This window comes from Sesamum indicum, linkage group LG5, assembly GCF_026168435.1.
Source record: "Sesamum indicum cultivar Baizhima isolate 11 linkage group LG5, ASM2616843v1, whole genome shotgun sequence".
Lineage (NCBI taxonomy): Eukaryota > Viridiplantae > Streptophyta > Magnoliopsida > Lamiales > Pedaliaceae > Sesamum > Sesamum indicum.
The window spans coordinates 2195798-2216761 of record NC_142661.1 but is presented as its reverse complement, the minus strand read 5'-3'; the positions used below and the strand labels follow the sequence as shown (position 1 = coordinate 2216761).

The 20964-nt window shown below is 39.4% G+C and overlaps 2 protein-coding genes and 2 pseudogenes across 4 annotated transcripts; 3 read left to right on the top strand and 1 right to left on the bottom strand.

Annotated features, from left to right (window-relative positions):
* Nucleotides 1-2570: 2570 nt before the first annotated feature.
* LOC105162801 (uncharacterized) lies at nucleotides 2571-5496 on the bottom strand (annotated as a pseudogene). The gene is made up of 4 exons (XR_016065546.1): nucleotides 5386-5496; nucleotides 4216-4728; nucleotides 3576-3721; nucleotides 2571-3508 (listed from the first exon to the last, which is right to left on the bottom strand). The product of XR_016065546.1 is annotated as an uncharacterized LOC105162801 (transcript).
* Nucleotides 5495-8227, top strand: LOC105162733 (uncharacterized; annotated as a pseudogene). The gene is made up of 5 exons (XR_016065545.1): nucleotides 5495-5524; nucleotides 6018-6146; nucleotides 6554-7159; nucleotides 7256-7443; nucleotides 7572-8227. The product of XR_016065545.1 is annotated as an uncharacterized LOC105162733 (transcript).
* Nucleotides 8228-12457: 4230 nt separating this feature from the next.
* LOC105162804 (uncharacterized) lies at nucleotides 12458-13792 on the top strand. The gene is made up of 2 exons (XM_011080918.2): nucleotides 12458-13317; nucleotides 13378-13792. Exons 1-2 carry the CDS (start codon nucleotides 12458-12460, stop codon nucleotides 13790-13792), a joined length of 1275 nt encoding a protein of 424 aa, XP_011079220.2.
* Nucleotides 13793-15584: 1792 nt separating this feature from the next.
* On the top strand, nucleotides 15585-18892 carry LOC105162805 (uncharacterized). The gene is made up of 6 exons (XM_088880702.1): nucleotides 15585-16895; nucleotides 16977-17126; nucleotides 17325-17532; nucleotides 17635-18230; nucleotides 18348-18473; nucleotides 18680-18892. The coding sequence occupies exons 1-6, from the start codon at nucleotides 15585-15587 to the stop codon at nucleotides 18890-18892; spliced, it is 2604 nt and encodes an 867-aa protein (XP_088736828.1).
* The last annotated feature ends 2072 nt before the right edge of the window (nucleotides 18893-20964 follow it).

Sequence of the window (20964 nt, the reverse complement as noted above, 5' to 3'; positions counted from 1 at the left end):
CTGTGTTTGCAGTTGCGGGACCAGAAGTTGTGGCTATTGTTGCCTTATGAAGAAAAATGGGACTTTGTGATGCAATACCGACGCTATGCTTTTCTATGTTGTTATGTGTTGTTTCTGTCTCGCCGTATGATAAAATTCTTATCCATACTAGATCTGGTCGAATCAAACCAATCACATCGTAAGTGAAATATGCTCATGTGTTTGATTATTTTTCTTGAGCTGTACATCAATCACACGACAAGTGTATTACACTTACCATATAATTAGTTTGAATATGGGCAATTTCAACTTAAATTAGAATTTCCATGTAATATGCTACTTATGAAGGATTAATGAATAAAGATGGTATCTACATGTTGTACCACAATATGTTGCTTAGTCTTTCTCATGCCTAAGTGTAACTTTATTTTAATTTGAAGTTTGTACCAATATATAAGATGCAATTAGCTTTTACTATATTTTGCCGGCGGCTTATACAAGTATGTTTTGAAGGAATGACTTCCCTCTATTTCTTTATAGAAATCTCTATCCCATGGATTTGAAAATAGTTACCAGAAGGAGGAATTGCCCTACAAACAATTCCATATATTAAGAGAAGATTTTGTTCAAAATTTTAGAGCAAGTTAATGCAAATCAAACCGAGAAATACTATGGTCAGGAAATTATCAATGAAATGGAGGAAAAACTACAATAATACAAAATTTTTATCGAGAAGGAAGAAAAAATCAAGCTCCTAATCCCTTTGAACAAATTTCTCAGAAAATTCTGAATAAGAAGGGAGTTATCATTAAAGAACAAATTATTGAAGAATATTTGAATCAAATGAAGAAAGATCTTAAGAATAATCTTTTAGGAATTGAATCCCCAATGAAACCTCTTCCAAAGGAGAAAATAAATTTTCTTGTCTTGTAGGAGAATCCCAGGATCCCTTTGAGGACTTCACTCCAGAAGACCTCCTTGATAAATTATTGAAAGGAATTAGAGATGCTTTGAAGGGCCAAAAAAAAAAAAAAAAGAACAACAACTTCAAAATCTTTTGAAGAACAAAGAGGTCAATCACAAACGGTTAGAATCAGAATCCGAAGAGAGCAGCTTCTCCAAAATTATGAAAAAAAATAAAGTGAACAATAATGCCAAATGAATTCAAAATTCTGATTAATGGACACGTGTCAAGAATGAGGTGACATCAGGCAAATAACAGCCATCACATGTCCTCAAATAAAGAAAGGACGTCATGCGAACGTAAAAAGGGAGTTTCAAGTCCAGACACTTTGCCAGCAACCCCCTCTATAAATTACCACCTTTGCTTTTTTCTTTTTTTTTTTGGACACAACTTTAGAAGACTTCATGTCTTGAAGCAGAAGCACTTGTACATTATTTTCTTCTTAGTAATAAAAAGAGAGTTGTTCGGCATACGGTTGAGTTCTTTAAATCTTGTAAGTTTTCTTGTTTATATTTCTGCACTTTTAGTTCCTTGCATTTTTACATTTAGCCTAATGTAAGGCTAAACAACTACTGCTGAATTATCAATAAAAATGGAGATAACAAAGATAAAAAAAAAAAAAAGGGTTTTAACTACTGATAAATATAAGGAGAAGTTGAATGAGAATGAGGAAGAGACCCTTTGGGTCGTTGAGTTAAATTATGTGTATGAACAAAGTTGGATTTGCCATTTTTGCCCGATTTTGCCGATGAATGGCGTTGTTTGGGCTTTTGTGTGGCGTTTTAGACTAAATTTCATACATACTAGTTTAACAAAACATAAAAGGCTGCCAAAATAGTCTTTACTTGATTTATCCAACTTTTTTTATAATATTTATCATAATAAAAAATATTCTTTATTACCTTCCCCTACATGATCGGTTCTACACTGTCTATATGATCGGATTTTATGGTTATTTTATATAGTATTTTAATTTCTTTAACCTACATGGTCGATTCTGTATACCACCTACATAAGCTGATGGCTCATATAACAACAACAACAACAACAACTTCTTCTCCTACTCGCTTTCTTTGGTATCTTAGTGAATATTTTAGTTGCTTAGTTTATTAATCAATATTTAATTGAGCAGCCTTATTTGTTTAAGTACGAAAATAGATTACCAACTAAATTAATTTATGTCTTTGCTAATTTGCCTAATTGCACGTAATTAATCAATTAAACTCAGATTCAATTTACAAAACAACACTTGAATGGAATTATTATTTTAAATAATAATTTACTCAAATAAAAGTTAGAACTGATTAATAAAGTGACAAATCAAAAGGGTTGTCAGAAAGGTTCTTCATAATATCTTGATAGTGATTAAAAGTGCGGACTGTTTATTTGGATGATCAGTTAGCAATTAATTAATTTGGTCACCATTTAGTATATTTACTCCAAAGTTAACTAGTTTTGTTGTGTTAATTGATAATATTAAATTATCATTTTTTGTTCATCGAATATCACTATATTCTTTAGAGCAAAGTATTATTTTAGTCCGCTAAGTATGCCTAATTTTAATTTTAGTCCGATAACTATGTCCATTTTTATTTAGGTCCAGTAACTTACGAAATTGCTTACTTTTAGTCCTCTGGCTGATTTTCGTATAATTTTACCCCTATGAGTGCATATGAACTAAAACTGCATTTTAAAAGTTACATACAACAAGAGACGAGAGGAAACGATTGGCAGCTCCGCTGATAGTGGCACCCTTGCTTTTAACATGCAATAAGTATTGCAGTGCTTGTTCAGTGATAGCTTCACCCGGTATCAGCACTGGAATCCCTGGTGGATAAGGACATATAAGCTCTCCACATATTTCACCAAGACTTTCATCGATGCTCACTTTTCTTTTATGTGCAAAAAAGGCATCTCTAGGACTCAAAACCATATTGATATCATCAAAGACAGGTAAGTTCGCGACATCAACCGATTTAATTACTGAGCCATCAGTGGGCATTAAAGTTGCTGAGAGATAATTCAATCCTGAGACAAGTCTCAAAACATGCTCTCTCTTTGTGCCAAGGTAAAATGCAAATGTAATAGATTGAGTTCCGACATGTTCGGAAACTACACTGAAATCCCTGTATAAGATGCTATCAGCTTCAAAGCCTGAAATACCAAGGTGCAACACGCCAACAGTTACTCGCAAAGGATCAATAGCAGGAAACTTGGGAAAGTTCAGAAAGCCAATGCGTGTGACTCCGGGAATTTTATCAATCACACTTTTTGCTTCCACAGCTAAGTCAATTGCTTTGTTGAAAATAGTTCCATGGTTATCACTTAGTTGGGCTCTGGCTGCATCCAATGATGCCAACAACAAATAACTCAGGCTACTGCTTTGAAGTGTTTGAAGGCATCTGCAAATCCTCTCCCTGTCTACAATATTACCAGAGACATGCAGCATTGATGACTGTGTGAGAGAGCTAGCACTTTGTGGGTCGATTGCACGACAAGATCAGCCCCTTGAGCAAGAGCTGAGCTCGGCAACCGCGAGTGGAAACCAAAGTGAGCCCCATGAGCCTCATCGACAATTACAGGGATCTTATTATTGTGACACAGTTTTGAAATTCCATTGAGCCCCATGAGCCTCATCGACAATTACGGGGATCTTATTATTGTGACACAGTTTTGAAATTCCATTGATATCACTACATATACCATGATAACTAGGTGAAATGACCAAAACGGCAGTTGGTTTACGACCTTCCATCTCTAGTTCCTTGATTGCTTCCGCTACCTGTTATAACAACAATCTGGAGATTTCAGAGAAAATAATTCTCTAAGTCCATGTTCACTTGTAAGATGATTGAAGATATACAAATACTAGTAAACTTTATTATATTTTAAAATGGTTGTATGGTTTTTCCAAGTAAACCCTACTCAAAGAAGTCTTTACAAGATTCTTCCATTCAGATTATTATCAATTTAACAATTGATGGAAAAAACAATATTCTCAACTTAATAGTGTTTGATTATCATAACTCTTTGAGTTGGATTCTTGATCCAGTAAATTTGCAACTTTTTACCAGGCTATCTTGGTACATGGGCCTCCATAAGTGCAAAAGACATTTAAATAGCTTAGAAATAATAATACCCAAGCATTCATTCAAAGTGAACATGACCATCATATATTCTTGGGACAAACAAATCATTATGTTAAACTAAATACAAACTGTATCTGAAACAACTAAAAGAACCAAAGATGTGATTCACAAAAACCATTATACTTGCCTGTGAAGGAGTGATCCCTGCGGCAATGTCCCATGTAGGATGGTAGATACTGCAGAGATATGAGAATTTCGTGGAAGAATGAGAGTACCTCCAGGCAAACAAGTTGCCATTATTGCTGCCTGGACTCCACAAGTACTGCCCCCAACAAGAAACCATGTCTCTGATGCTCCAAAAAGTTCCGCTGCCTCTTTTTGTGCTTCTAAAATAGGTCCCTCGGGAGCAAAGAGATTGTCAAGCTCCGGAAGTTCTGGTAAGTCATGCAGAAATGGTCTTTCACCAATCAGCTGTGTTAAGGATGACAGAGCAGCTTGTCCTCTGTTATGTCCTGGGAAGTGAAAACTGGCTGCATCTTCTTCAGCTGAAGCTTTTAATGCACTAACCAAAGGAGGTGATCTGCAGAACTTGACCTTCTGATTGTCATTCTTGATAATATTGTCTGTTTCAAATTCTAAAATTCCACTCTGTCCCTTCTGTTCTTGCTTCTCCCCTTGTGCTACTGGAAGTCTCTCCTGCAAAATACATAAAAGGATAAACATCTTTCACATAATCGAATCTTTATCCAACATAATTGGTAACCAATCAGTTATTTGCAAGATGCACCCACATAAACAGAGTACTGAATCAACTCCTCCTAGGCTCAGTGACATGCATCAATTTGAATGAAATATGAAAAGCAATCATTCATCTCTTCAATGGTTCCAATAGTTCAATCTCTTCAAGTGAGAGTTAGACTCGACCATCATCTCTACCAGGTTAGTGAAATTAAGCTGCACAACCAACGTTCCGCAAACTACTTGCACCGATAGCAAACTAACAACCCACCAATTCTTGATCACTCCAAAAGATTAACTGGGCGCATTAAACTACATATTGCCAAGAGCTGTTGGGATGCTCAACAGTCATATTTCGTGTGTGTGTGTGATTTGCAACGGCAATATTTCCAGGAAAGAGCCGTTGGGATGCTCAACGGTCATATTTCGTGTGTGTGTGTGTGATTTGCAACGGCAATATTCCCAGGAAAGAGCCGTTGGGATGCTCAACGGTCATATTTCGTGTGTGTGATTTGCAACGGCAACATTCCCAGGAAAGAGCCGTTGGGATGCCCAACGGTCATATTTCGTGAGGGTATATATATATATATATTTGGTCCTTCCACTTCGCATTACAAGAAACCCCTCCCCCTCCCCATCCCCCTCCCCGGAGCAATGGATTTCCAGAGACTTACAAGCTCTCCGCAAGAAGAACAAAATTCCTGCAAACGTGACCAATGCTGCCATGGCCGACGCTCTGAAAGCTCTCCAGCTCGTAAGTTTATTTATCCATTATTCAAATTTTGGGAGCGCTCAGTTTCATGTTTTCTTGTTTGATTTTTCTTGTATTTTGTAATATAATCTTGTCCTAAGGATTTGTTCTGGATTTTCCAGTGCTTTGTTCAGGTTTCTGGCCTTTAACTGCTTAACTTGATCTGATTAAATTAATTCTTTTAACTGGCATGTATTGAAATTATATATGGAATTATGTTTATTTTTCTGAAAATTTTGTTGAGGTTTTGAGCTTAACCAGGCATTTATACATGGATGGATTCAGGGTTTTACATTCTTACTTAAATGTTGTCTTCTGTCTCTGTTACTGCTCTGTTTTTTTCTTTAATATTTTTTTAACTTTGTATTAATTCCTTATTTTGAGAAAATTATTTTGATTTGTGATTGGCAGGTTGAAGGAATTGAAGAATTGACGCAGCTGTCTCAATCTGAAACTGCACAATCATCAACTGAATTCGAAGAAAACGGTAATCTGAAGTCCCCCATTCCAGAGCAATGGATTTCCAGAGACAAGGAGAGAATTGCAAGCTCTCTGCAAGAAGAACAAAATTCCTGCAAACGTGACCAATGCTGCCATGGCCGACGCTCTGAAAGCTCTCCAGCTCGTAAGTTTATTTATCCATTATTCAAATTTTGGGAGAGCTCAGTTTCATGTTTGCCTGTTTGTTTTTCTTGTATTTCGTAATATAATCTTGTCCTAAGGATTTGTTCCGGATTTTCCAGTGCTTTGTTCAGGTTCTGGCCTTTAACTGCTTAACTTGATCTGATTAAATTAATTCTTTTAACTGGCATGTATTGAAATTATATATGGAATTATGTTTATTTTTCTGAAAATTTTGTTGAGGTTTTGAGCTTAACCAGGCATTTATACATGGACGGATTCAGGGTTTTTACATTCTTACTCAAATGTTGTCTTCTGTCTCTGTTACTGCTCTGTTTTTTTCTTTAATATTTTTTTCACTTTGTATTAATTCCTTACTTTGAGAAAATTATTTTGATTTGTGATTGGTAGGTTGAAGGAATTGAAGAATTGATGCAGCTGTCTCAATCGGAAACTGCACAATCATCAACTGAATCACCAGTGAGATGCGAGGTAACGTCTCCCTATGTGCCTCCAACTGGTGGCAGAAGCACACGCCGGAGAAATGTTGCAAAAGAAGAGCCTGAATCTGTGAAGCCAATGACTAGGACTCGGCGTACGGCTTGCAAGACCCTAGTTAAAGATGCTGATGAATCACAGGCTGATGTAACCGAAACTCCAACATTGGTGGCGCAAACTAATAGAAAGAAGAGTCAGATGGCCTCGGCCTGTCGGAAAATGGATTCCCAGTTGATGGAATGTGTAGAGGAGGAAAAGAAAGATGTTTCAATGACTCCTGCTCCAATGGGAGTTACTAGCCGAAGAAGAAGGGTGAACAAAGAGAGTGCGGTTCAGAAAGTGTATACGTCGGTCAGTTAGGTTGGCGGAGAAGAATGTGGAGAAGTTGAATGTGGCGAAAAATGAAGGGTCTGAGCTTTTCAAGAAGGAATTGCTTACTTAAAGATGCTGGTGAAGATGAGGATATGACTTTGAAAGAAGACCCGAATGATTCTGATGATGAAGTATCAGGAATTACTGGTATCTGTTCTTTCAGGGACTTATAAAATGCATTAAATCACGAGTGTTTGACATTATATTGCTTGTTGTATGACCCTCTAAGTTTTCAATTTTCAGGTACCAATGCAAGCACAACTACAGATGAGAGTTCTCAGGAGAAAGATAAATCAGAAGTTGTTTCAGCTGAAGAACAGGTTATATCAATGGTTCAAGAGATCGAAGTGGCACCAGGCCTGCACTTTGAGGCAGATGGTCCTAAGCCAGCGGTGAAGGAGAAAATATTGATGTGGAAAATGAGGAAACAGGTATTGATTTTGAGACACAAGCTGAAGTTAATGAAAGTGAAAGTGTGTGTGTTCCTTGGTCTGTCTTCGTAATTTTTATGAGCCAAATGATCTATTATCTTGTTTTACATATAACAATTCTTGTGCAGGATCTTATGATGTTTGTACATCTGAGATTGAAGTTAAAGTTGAAAACACGGAAGAACTGAATAGTGAGAAAGAGATAGGACCTCAAGACAAGGCTGCTGTCCACAATTTAGATGTGACCTTGGAGAAATTCACAGAACTCAGATTGCAACAAGCTACAGAAGAAGTGTCAACTAGAAAAATGCTGGAGGATGTTACAGAAGCTGATTTCATTGATCATTTGGTATCTCTGATAAAATTGAAATTCTTCAGCATGACGAAAGCACAAAGGTTGCTGCTGATCTGGTGCGGTCTGATGGTGGAGTGGCGGTGAATAATGCACTTTCCGCTGTAAAGGATTCACCATGCAAGCAACTAGGTGACGAACCGGGTGCAAAAGGTGTTCCACTCGGCTTTGCTGCAGAGTTAGATTCACAGCTCATCAGTCAACCAACCTGTTTGACGCCGAGTAATATTCTGCAAGCAAGGCAACTGCAACAATGAAAATGGTTGACTGCTTTCACAGATAACAAAGAGAACATTGGTAGTGGCAGTAAATTGGTTCTTGTGAAAGACAGAGTAAAGACAGCTAAAAACAGTGTTGAGAATGCCGACAATTTGAATGAGTTGAGTGTGAGAAAGCTGTCCAAGATGTTGAAGGTAAAGCTAGAGATCACCAAGAAGTCAACCAAAAATGACAGTGGCAAGTGGAACGAAAAAGCATTACCAAGAACAGCTCTGCAAGCACTTCCCGTGAACCGATTAGTAGATGAAACCTGCTATGCAAGAATTTGGTAATCCAGGGTCCAGTTAATCATGCAACCCACTTTACTTGGTGTTTAACTAATGTTTTTACCGCATGTTACTCTTGTCTGTTGTCCTGTATTTGTAGTCTTTGGATTATGGTAACTGGCCTTCTCTATAGGTTATGTAGGAAAAAAAATTGAGGGTGAGAAAACATGTTGGTCTTTGATAATTAACATAATTATTAGTGAAATTGTGATGTTTCATCAAACAGGAAAACTGAATAAGTGTGCCTTGGAAAAGGCATGGACAGGATATAAGTTTGCTGCTGCTCCCTCCCACTTTAAGACATGGAATTTTGAGTCTTTTCCTAAGGGGTATCCATATCAAGTCTTGTATAGAAAACTGGTGCTTCGTGGATTATGCTTATGCCATTACCTCTTTGGTAATCAAAGCATTGCTCAATAAAAGTTTCACTACTTATACAATACTGCAGGATAATTAAAGCATTGCCTCTTTGCTGATCAAAGCATTGTACTTTTGGTTCAAGTTTTGTGGAATTTTGAAATAGTTTAAAATTTAGTTGTTTTACGCTGTTTTATCAAAGTAAGTTTATCACTTTAATATTAATTTTATAATCATTTTTTCTGCTTTTCAATAATGCAAACTCCCCCAGACAGACACAAAAGGACTAATTCAATCCCACTTTTCTAACTTAAGCATTGGAGGGCCTAACGTGTTTTTTTGTTCTCAGAGTCCACTTTTGGAAAGCTCGAAAAGGGTTCAATGACCCAATCTGATGGTATCCAAATTCGACGATCCGATCTCTATCTTGCGACCTGCATCACAAACAAAGAGGAATTTAAATTGCCCATACTGTGAGGGCACACTGTGAAGAACTTATCGAAAAGCTAATTAGACCTATAGTGTATTATTCGTCATCACTCCAGATGAGATGGAAAACTTCCACACGCCTTTGTTTTGCTCCCATTGGATGAAACAAAAATGTATACAAGAAAATGACTGGATGTCGTGATCAACAAAGTGGTGTTGTTCACTTAATTCTTTCATGCAAGAATTAAGTAATATCGTAGATGATGGAATCTCAATGTATGCAATAACTGAGTAAACACGGAATGAAGCTTGAATTATTTATTTTCAGTTGATGTTTATAATTTTTTTTAGAGACTGGTTACGTGAGTATAAGGTTTTTTTTATTATTATAACTGCAAATTGATGGTGTTGTATTTATTTTCAAAAAGTATTGCTACTACAACTCTCAGGTTGGTGATTAGCTTCTTTAGCTTCTTACTTGCATTTTGAATCATCCAAGTATTTTCAAGACCTTTCCGTTGCTCCATTAGCTTCTTACTTGTCATAATGAGAAGCCATGGATAACCCACACTCAATACTTCAAATTTTGATAGGCAAAGAGATATTTCCAAGGAATGAATCATCCAAGTATCACTGGGGATGTACTAACATCAATCCCCAAGGTGTAGACGTTAAATCCAATCGTCATTCCAGGGCTTTCAGTAAACACTTAATACTAATATTTATAAATATATAAATTTATTGTAAATTATGAACATATATTAATCTTAACTATAAAATATCTTTATGTATTTCGATTGCATTATTTCAATTAATGGATACTTTTCTACAATTTTTAAATTATCCAGTATGAATATTTTTTTGGTATATTTTACTAATTATATTACTACTAAACTAATTAGTAGTTTATATTTATAACAATAAATTAAAATTATATACTATATTTTGGTATATTAATAACATAATATATATTATGCAATCTATTTTATTACTTATAAATTATATAAAAAATTGATGATTTGATCTCATAATTTAATCTAATAATAATAATAATAAATAAATAATAAAAATTACTGAACTCGTGCTCGAGCTCGCCAACTCGTTGCCGCTCCTAGATAAGATAAGTTCTATGACAAGTTCTCTTTCACATAAATAATGTGGAAGGTTGGCAACAATTAGGTCGAGTTGTTGAGTTTTTTTTTTTAAATGGTAATTACATATAATTATTTTAATAAATTAAACAATACGTAGATTCGATTAATATATTGATAAAAAATAATATAAAAGAATAATTACATTTATATCTTCTGACTTGTTGTTTTTACACAAACCAGTCTGCTTATAGGATAAGTAGACACTGCGGCGTGAAATACTTGCACACATGATGTTACTAATATTGTAATATTTTAAAGTATATAATTACTTTTATATATGATGTATACTGGTAAAAAATATTAACCTGCAAGGGTAAAAAAGTAATTTAACATATATGAGGCACATTTTAAACAATGCCACCCACAACACAATATAACTTTCAATACTATTATAAATACCAAAAATATTATTTTTTTAACCTAACTACTATTCATTTATAGTGATCACTTTTACTACAAAACTCCCTAAAAAATTGTGTTTTCACCGGTGAGTTATGGTGTTGCGGGTAAAATTCTCAATTTCATCCCTTCGTGAAAACCTCGACCACATCATTGGCGCTGTCTATGGGAAAATTTACCTCGACACTGAGTATGCAAATCAATTCTCGAGCTCAGATGTCCAAGATTTGGACGTGATCCGCAATGCCCAAGCCTAAGTGAACGGGGCGGAACAAGACCCGCCTCGCAAACAGTCACCACCCCAGGAGGTAAACCCCCTAACGCATGAGCAAATACCCCTCAATGGGGAGATTCCCCCACCACGTCGACAATCTCCACCCGCGCCTACCGGGATAGCACTCCCCCTGGAAGGTCCACTACAAGAACCGATGATTCAACTGATGCAAGAAGTTTTACTAGCCCTGATACGCGATGCATCTACTTGAGCTGCGGCACTAGCCGTGACTCAATTTGTAGCGCGACAACCTGCGAACCCTCACACAAGTCGAGAATTATCCTCAGCTCTCGAGGAGGAGTAAAGGTGGGAGGAATAAATTGCATTTTTCCCGAAAAACTTGTACATGAAGAACTGTGACCATTATTATTCAATCATTAAAAAGTATTAGATCAGACAGTCCCATTTTTGTGCATAAAGCAGCAAAAGCCACAACGTATGGGTGCACAAAAAGGACAGTCACATGCGATCAATTTCCTATGGTACTTCTCCGACAAATCCTTCTCCCTCGCCTCACCAGAGTTGTCGAAAATTGATCATTCAGAAACTGTGGCGTTCGATTGTACGTCAGGTACAAATGAGTCGGTCGACGAAACATTGGAAAAATGACCAGTAACGTAGCACCAGAGAGCAAACCCCATCATAAGTGCCAATGTTGTTGGTATTATATTACTCTTATACATGATAACACGTCTGTCTTAAATTTTCTTTTTTTTTTGTCTAACGATGACTGATAAGGGAAGTTACATAATTCCCAAAATACCCTTATATCTTTTATCCTCCTTTTTATGTATATTATGACTGCGCGTGAGACCCAAATGTGCAGGTGCAGCAGTGGCGACAGCAGACTTTTGCAAGGGGTGACATGGCTCGCCCTCATTGGTGCCACGTGTCACATAAATAGAGGGTACCGTACAAGTATAAATAGCCTCATTTATGATTATTCAAACACGTTTTCACCACTTCATTTTATCTTTATATTTGTGATCTCACTCGATCTCGTTATTATATTTTCGACCCCACCTTTTCTAACTTAAGCATCCGAGGGCCATCGCCGAGGGCTTCTCGGCTAGTCTTACGTTTGCTGTGTTCTCAGGATCTACAACAGGTAGCTCAAAAGAGGGAATCAACAACCTCAATCCAGCGATCCGACCCAGAAATTCTGATTTCGTGCGACCTACATCATTTGGCGCCTCTGTGGAAAACTGAGAGCGAGTTAAAAATGGAAGGGTCATCACAACGGGATCAACAGGTAGAGGAAACCCCAGGGAAAGGAGAGGAGAGGATGGTACAAATGACTAGGGAAGAGTTGCAACGTATGATTGAGGAGGCGAGCAGAAAAGCCATTGTGGAATATGAGCGTAGAACCGTAACCCCAGCTAGAGAAGGGGTTAAGAGGCAGTTGTTTTGAGAAATAGAAGCGGAACAAAGAAGAGAAGTCTCAAGGGCGCCTGAAAAAGGCCCCGAGAGAACCCTATCCAATGAAGTCACCAACAAAAGAATGATGGCTAGTAGGAAAACGACTGCTAGACAGCCAGGCATATTGCGAGCGGAGGTGGATAGCGTTGGAAAGCAGATTGAGCAGCTAGGAAAGCAAATCGAAGAGTTGAAGAAAAGGGGAGAGATCGTATCGCAGAATAGAATCTCACCCTTCACAAATCGGATTCTGTTGGAGGTGGTAGATAGTAGCTTCCGGTTCCCGGATCTACCCAAGTACGATGGGAGCAAGGATCCTAGGGAACATGTTGCTGCATTCGATCTGGTCATGAATCTCTACGGCCAGACGGACCCGATCAAAGCGAAGCTGTTTATCACTACTCTGAAGGGCAAGGCTCAGGAATGGTTCACGAGCCTAGGTAGTGGAACAATTGATTCTTACGAACAGTTAATTCATAAATTTTCTTTTCATTTTGCCAGCAAAAGAAAAGCGAAGAGGTCAGCCACCCACCTGTTCACGATCAGACAGAGGGAGGATGAAACCTTGAAGGCCTTCATGGGACGATTCAATAACGAGGTGTTGGAGGTCCAGGATTTAAGGATCGACATGATGGTGAGCATCTTAATACATGGTTTGCAGAAAGGCCCCTTCGCGTCAGCATTGGCTCGAGACCCACTAATGAGAACAGAGCAATTAATGGAAATGGCTCAAAAATACATTGATGAGGAAGAGATGAATGCTATGAAGGACAACGATTGGACAAGGGATCCAGGACGATCGAGAGGAGAACGATTGCGAGAGGGCAAGCAACGATCTGACAAGGATTGCGAACGGAGAGGACCGTATGTGCCTCGATATCACAAGTTCACCCCATTGACAACTACTAGAGAGAGGGTGATGACGATGGTCGAGAAGGAGGGCTTCCTGTAATGGCCAGGTAAGATGCGTGATACCCCGATTAAGAAAAACTCACATAAACATTGCAGGTTCCATAAAGACAAAGGGCATAACACGGAGGATTGCTACCAATTGAGAGACGAGATCGAAAGGCTGGTGAGGCAAGGTTATTTTAAACATCTGATTGATAGGAGAGCTGAAGCAGGTGATCGCAGCAGGTCGCGAAGCCGTGAGCGACACCAGAAGGATGAGGCAGGAAAGAGTACAGCTCGGGATAATCCACCCACGAAGGGTATTATCCATACTATATCAGGTGGACCGATGAATGGAGATTCAATGAGGTCGAGGAAACAATATGCCAGAGAGAGCAGATCCAGATACGAACAACAAGTGATGCACGTAGAAAAACAAGAAAATATAGTCTTTGGAGATGAAGATATGAGTTCGGATACACCTGACCAGAACGATCCCATGGTCATAAAAATGGACATCGCCAACTACTAGGTACACAAAGTGTTGATAGATAATGGTAGTTCTGTTGATATTATTTTCAGTGATGTTCTCAGGAAAATGGACCTGGGAAATGTGAGATTGAAGCCAGTCCGGACACCTTTGGTCGGATTTGGGGGCAGTGAGGTCGTTCCTGAAGGTATGATAGAGCTGCCAGTTTCCTTGGGGGAAGAACCTAGAAGAAAGACCTGCATGGTTCAATTTTTGGTGGTTGATAGTCCGTTCGCATATAATGTGGTGCTAGGACGACCCGGATTAAACAAGTTCAAAGCAGTGGTGTCTACGTACCACCTAAAGATGAAGTTCCCCACGATGCAGGGAGTAAGGGAAGTGACATGCGACCAACAAACGGCGAGGCAGTGTTATAATCTGGCTGTTAAGCAGGGAGAAATAATGAAAAAAGAAAAGAGAAAAGAGGAGATGAGCCAAAGTGAAGAGGCAAAACGAGGAAAAATGAAAAGAATCGAGCCATTGGAAGAATATAAGGAGGTCGAGTTAATTTCAGGAAATTTCCAGAAAACGACCCATATCGGGTCGCAGATGACGAAGGAGATGGAAACAATGATGATTGATTTTTTGCAAAGCAATAATGACCTCTTTGCGTGGAGCCCCTCTGATTTTCAAGGTATAAACCCCGAGGTAATTGTACACCGACTTAATATTGATTTGCAGGTCAAACCGGTGAAACAAAAAAAGAGAGTGTTCGGGGTCGAAAGGAACAGGATCATCAAAGAAGAAGTCAATAAGCTGCTGCAAGCTGGGTTTGTTAGAGAAATCCAATACACGACCTGGTTATCAAATGTGGTTATCGTTCCAAAAGCAGCTGGGAAATGGAGAATGTGTACGGACTACACTGATCTTAACAAAACATGCCTAAAAGACCCATACCCGCTTTCGAGGATCGATTTGCTGGTGGACTCAACGACGGGGTGTGCACTGTTTAGCATGATGGACGCTTATCAGGGCTACTATCAAATTTTTATGGCTAAGGAAGATGCAGAGAAAACTGCGTCTGTGACCGAGAAAGGGGTCTATTGCTACTATGTAATGTCATTCGGATTGAAGAACGCAGGTGCGACCTACCAGAGATTGGTCAATCGAATGTTTAAAGATCACATCGGAAGTACGATGGAAGTGTATGTTGATGATATGCTGGTAAAAAACAAGCAGGAATGTGATCATTTGATAAATTTACGAACAGCTTTTGACATTATGCGATCTTACGGCATGAAGTTGAACCCATCTAAATACACCTTTGGGGTGCGAGGGGGTAAGTTTCTGGGTTACATGGTTAGCGAACGGGGCATAAAAGCAAATCCTGAAAAAATAAAGGCAATAATGCAGTTAGGGTCGCCAAAATCGATAAAGGCTGGTGAGGCAAGGTTATTTTAAACATCTGATTGATAGGAGAGCTGAAGCAGGTGATCGCAGCAGGTCGCGAAGCCGTGAGCGACACCAGAAGGATGAGGCAGGAAAGAGTACAGCTCGGGATAATCCACCCACGAAGGGTATTATCCATACTATATCAGGTGGACCGATGAATGGAGATTCAATGAGGTCGAGGAAACAATATGCCAGAGAGAGCAGATCCAGATACGAACAACAAGTGATGCACGTAGAAAAACAAGAAAATATAGTCTTTGGAGATGAAGATATGAGTTCGGATACACCTGACCAGAACGATCCCATGGTCATAAAAATGGACATCGCCAACTACTAGGTACACAAAGTGTTGATAGATAATGGTAGTTCTGTTGATATTATTTTCAGTGATGTTCTCAGGAAAATGGACCTGGGAAATGTGAGATTGAAGCCAGTCCGGACACCTTTGGTCGGATTTGGGGGCAGTGAGGTCGTTCCTGAAGGTATGATAGAGCTGCCAGTTTCCTTGGGGGAAGAACCTAGAAGAAAGACCTGCATGGTTCAATTTTTGGTGGTTGATAGTCCGTTCGCATATAATGTGGTGCTAGGACGACCCGGATTAAACAAGTTCAAAGCAGTGGTGTCTACGTACCACCTAAAGATGAAGTTCCCCACGATGCAGGGAGTAAGGGAAGTGACATGCGACCAACAAACGGCGAGGCAGTGTTATAATCTGGCTGTTAAGCAGGGAGAAATAATGAAAAAAGAAAAGAGAAAAGAGGAGATGAGCCAAAGTGAAGAGGCAAAACGAGGAAAAATGAAAAGAATCGAGCCATTGGAAGAATATAAGGAGGTCGAGTTAATTTCAGGAAATTTCCAGAAAACGACCCATATCGGGTCGCAGATGACGAAGGAGATGGAAACAATGATGATTGATTTTTTGCAAAGCAATAATGACCTCTTTGCGTGGAGCCCCTCTGATTTTCAAGGTATAAACCCCGAGGTAATTGTACACCGACTTAATATTGATTTGCAGGTCAAACCGGTGAAACAAAAAAAGAGAGTGTTCGGGGTCGAAAGGAACAGGATCATCAAAGAAGAAGTCAATAAGCTGCTGCAAGCTGGGTTTGTTAGAGAAATCCAATACACGACCTGGTTATCAAATGTGGTTATCGTTCCAAAAGCAGCTGGGAAATGGAGAATGTGTACGGACTACACTGATCTTAACAAAACATGCCTAAAAGACCCATACCCGCTTTCGAGGATCGATTTGCTGGTGGACTCAACGACGGGGTGTGCACTGTTTAGCATGATGGACGCTTATCAGGGCTACTATCAAATTTTTATGGCTAAGGAAGATGCAGAGAAAACTGCGTCTGTGACCGAGAAAGGGGTCTATTGCTACTATGTAATGTCATTCGGATTGAAGAACGCAGGTGCGACCTACCAGAGATTGGTCAATCGAATGTTTAAAGATCACATCGGAAGTACGATGGAAGTGTATGTTGATGATATGCTGGTAAAAAACAAGCAGGAATGTGATCATTTGATAAATTTACGAACAGCTTTTGACATTATGCGATCTTACGGCATGAAGTTGAACCCATCTAAATACACCTTTGGGGTGCGAGGGGGTAAGTTTCTGGGTTACATGGTTAGCGAACGGGGCATAAAAGCAAATCCTGAAAAAATAAAGGCAATAATGCAGTTAGGGTCGCCAAAATCGATAAAGGAGGTGCAATAGTTAACGGGGAAGGTTGCCTCGCTAAATCGTTTCATAGTCAGGTTTGCTGATCGTAACTTACCCTTCTTTAAGGTTTTGCGAAAAGCGAATAATTTTGAATGGAATGAGGAATGCGAACAGGCTCTTCAGGAGCTAAAATTGTATCTAACTACCCCACCACTACTTTCTAATCCCATGATTGGGGAAAAATTGTATGTGTATTTAGCTATCTCAGATAACGCGGTGAGTTCGGTGCTGATTCGAGAAGAGAATGGCAAATAAAACCCTGTTTACTATGTAAGCAAGATATTGCAAGGGGCGAAAAAGAAATATATCCAGATCGAGAAGCTAGCGTTAGCCTTAGTGATAACAACGCGAAAATTGCGACCTTACTTCCAATCCCACCCTATTGTTGTGTTGACTAATCATCCTCTGAAGCAGGTTATGTCAAAATCGGATACATCTGGCAGGATGATCAAATGGGCGGTGGAGCTAGGAGAATTTGACATCGAATTTCAGACGAGGAATGCAATCAAAGCGCAAGTGTTTGCCGATGTCTTAGTCAAGTTCGCTGGGGAACAACCAGAAAAAGAGGAGAGATGGCTGTTGCATGTGGATGGGTCCTCGACCTCAAAGAATGGAGGAGCCGGTATTTACTTGTAGGGACCGGATGGTGCTGAGATCGAGATCGCTGTGAGGCTAAATTTTTCGGCTACAAATAATGAAGCTGAATATGAAGCTTTAATTCAAGGATTGCAGACAGCATTGGATGGAGGTATAAGGCATGTAGATGTATATACGGACTCACAACTTGTCGGGATGCAGGTACAAGGCACCTATGAAACGCGCGAATGGTCCATGACACAATACCTGGTGAGGGTGAAAGATATGATGAAAAAGTTTGACAGATGCACGATCAGCCAAATTCCAAAGGACGAAAACATGCGAGCAGAAGCCTTGTCGAGGTTCGGGTCGTTTGTTGAAGGAATTAAGGAAAGGAAGATCACTATATTGGTGAAGTCTCAACCAGTAATAGATGATGCAGAGATCCACGTGGTCGAGACGGCGGATTCTTGGAAAATGTCTTTTGTCCAGTATTTGAAGTATGGGGAATTACCTAGCGACGCAATCGCTACCAAGAGGTTGCAGTTTAAAGCTAATCGCTTTACTTTGGTCGGAGATGACTTATACAAGAGAACTCCAAAAGGTATTTTACTGAAGTGTTTAGATGCGGAGAGGTCACAGTATGTTATGAAGGAAATACATGAGGGCAGTTGTGGAAATCATTCGGGAGGAAGATCGTTGGCCCAGAAGATCCTTAGGCAATGCTATTTTTGGCCTACAATGGTAAAAGATGCGAATGAATTCGCTAGGAAATGTGAAAGTTGCCAAAAATACGCAGGACTATTGCACTCTCCAGCGACCCCTCTAGAACCCTTGAAGGTCGCATGCCCTTTTGATTAGTGGGGAATCGACATCGTTGATCCGTTTCCTCAAGCGGTGGCGCAGAAAAAATTTCTGATTGTGGCGGTCGAATATTTTTCCAAGTGGGTCGAAGTTGAAGCTTTGGCAAAGATCTCTGAGAAAGAGGTAATAAATTTCATTTGGAAAAATATTATTTGCAGGTTTGGGATTCCGCGGGTTCTAGTATCGGATAATGGAACTCAGTTCCAAGGTAGGAAGATCATGGCGTGGTGTAAGGAACAAAAAATCCAGCAGAACTTTACGGCGGTCGGAAATCCACAAGCGAACGGGTAGGCGAGGTCACAAACCGAACTTTGTTGCAATATTTGAAGACTCGGTTGGAAGGAGCAAAAAGGGCATGGGTCGAAGAATTACCTGGAGTACTTTGGGCATATCGAACGACCCCGCGAACTAACACAGGTGATACTCCTTTCTGTTTAGTATATGGCAGTGAAGCTATCATACCCACGAAGATTGGTGAAGAAACAGCTCGAGTCACCCAATATGAAGCGGAAGGAAATCTCAGGAACGGTCATTCGACCTGACAGTGATCGAAGAAGGAAGAGATCGTGCGTATGCGAAGATCTTGCGATATAAAAGCATGATGACCAGAAATTATAATCGAAGAGTGCGACCAAGGAGTTTTCAAGTCGGCCACCTTGTCTTGAAGAAAGTCGAAGTGTCGAAGCATGTTAGGAAGCTCGATCCGACATGGGAAGGCCCGTATAAGGTAGTGAAGATTCGATGAAAAGGGACATACATTTTACAAGATTTAGAGGGGAAGAATTTTCCACGACCTTGGAACGTGCATAACTTGAAGAAATTCTATGCTTAGATGTATGTAAGCTACTTAGTGAGATTTTGCCTGAAAAATATTTGTAATTGTCTGAAAAAGACATTTCAATAGTCTGAAAAAGACGACCTGAAAAAGGTCATTTTGCATCCACAAGCTTTGTTATGTTCTCTCAAAGCTAACTTTAAAGAGTTAATATGAAAAAGATAACGCAGTATCTCTAACCTGAAAAAGGTTCATAAGCAGTCTAAAAGAAGACACAGGATTTCTAACCTAAAAGAAGACACAGGATTTCATAAGCGATCTGAAAAAGATGCGCAGTATTTTTAACCTGAGAAAGGTTCATAAGAGATCTGGAAAAGAAACGCAGGATTTCTAACCTGGAAAAGGTTAATAAGCGATCTGAAAAAGATACGCAGGATTTCTGACCTGAGAAAGGTTCATAAGCGATCTGGAAAAGATACGCAAGATTTCTAACCTGAAAAAGGTTCATAAGCGATCTGAAAAAGATATGCAGGATTTCTGACTTGAGAAAGGTTCATAAGCGATCTGGAAAAGATACGCAGAATTTCTAACTTGAAAAAGGTTCATACGCGGTCTAAAAAAGATACACAGGATTTCTAACCTAAAAAAGGTTCATAAGCGGTCTGAAAAAGATACGCAGAATTTCTAACCTGAAAAAGGTTTATAAGCGATCTGAAAAAGATACGCAGTATTTCTAACTTGAAAAAGGTTCATAAGCGATCTGAAAAAGATGCGCAGTATTTCTAACCTGAAAAAAGGTTCATAAGCGATCTGAAAAAGATACGCAGGATTATTGATCTTGAAAAAAGTTTTATAAGTAACCTGAAGGAAGGAGTATTCTGAAGCTTCATAAACGATCTCAAAAGGGTTGCAGGATTTTTAACTTAAAAAAAAAAGGGAGTCTTATGCGATCAGCATGCTGGATTTCTATTGTAAGTTTCGGGGAGCTATCAGGAATTTTCATGAATATTCAAACACAAATTGCTCGAAGCTTAGATGAGCAAAAATGCTGGCATTGATAATCATAGAATTACAAAAAAAGGGAATTGATCCCTAAATCTTTCATCGGTTCAAAATACACAAGTGTTTATAAAAACTGTTCGTTCATCCCTATGCATCTATGAAATAGGAAATGGGGGAGGTAGTTCATCCATCAAAGGCAGGAACTCAGGAAAGTCATCGGCAGGTGTTGGTCCCAGGGGATACGGCTCGAGATTCTTGTCCAGGGAGACATCCAACTGCTCTAGATCGAAACCCTCTGCAAATCCATCGAGCTTCTGAATTTGGCCTTGGCATTTTTCAAACCCCTCGATCATGAAGTCCGATGCCTGGTTTTCTACAGCTTCTCGGAAGGTCCTCGATCTCAAAAAGTCGCGAGCACCATTTAAGCGAGCTTGACCTATCAAATCTTGGAATTCCTGGCTCTGCAAAAATAGGGCCCGACCTTCAGCTATGCCTTGATCCCGACCTTCCGCTGATCCCTGCTCCTTGCCAGCCTCGAAAGCAGCAGCGCGATCTGTTTGAGTTGTGGATCTGGCTTCCTCCAACTCTTTTTTAGAAATCTCCAATTTGGAAGCGAGCTCCCTTTTCTCTTGGGATTCTGACTGCAGGGACTCGATCAGTGCTTGTTGCTCCAAAATTTTCTTCTCCATCTCCACAGTTTTTGCTTCAAGAAGAATTTTATCATGTCTCCACACAGCGCATTGGAGGGAGATATTATGGGCAAAAGCCATGGCCTATGGCAAATGAAAAAGTTAGCGCATAGAATCATAGTTTGTAAGAAGGATAAATGATTTGTTG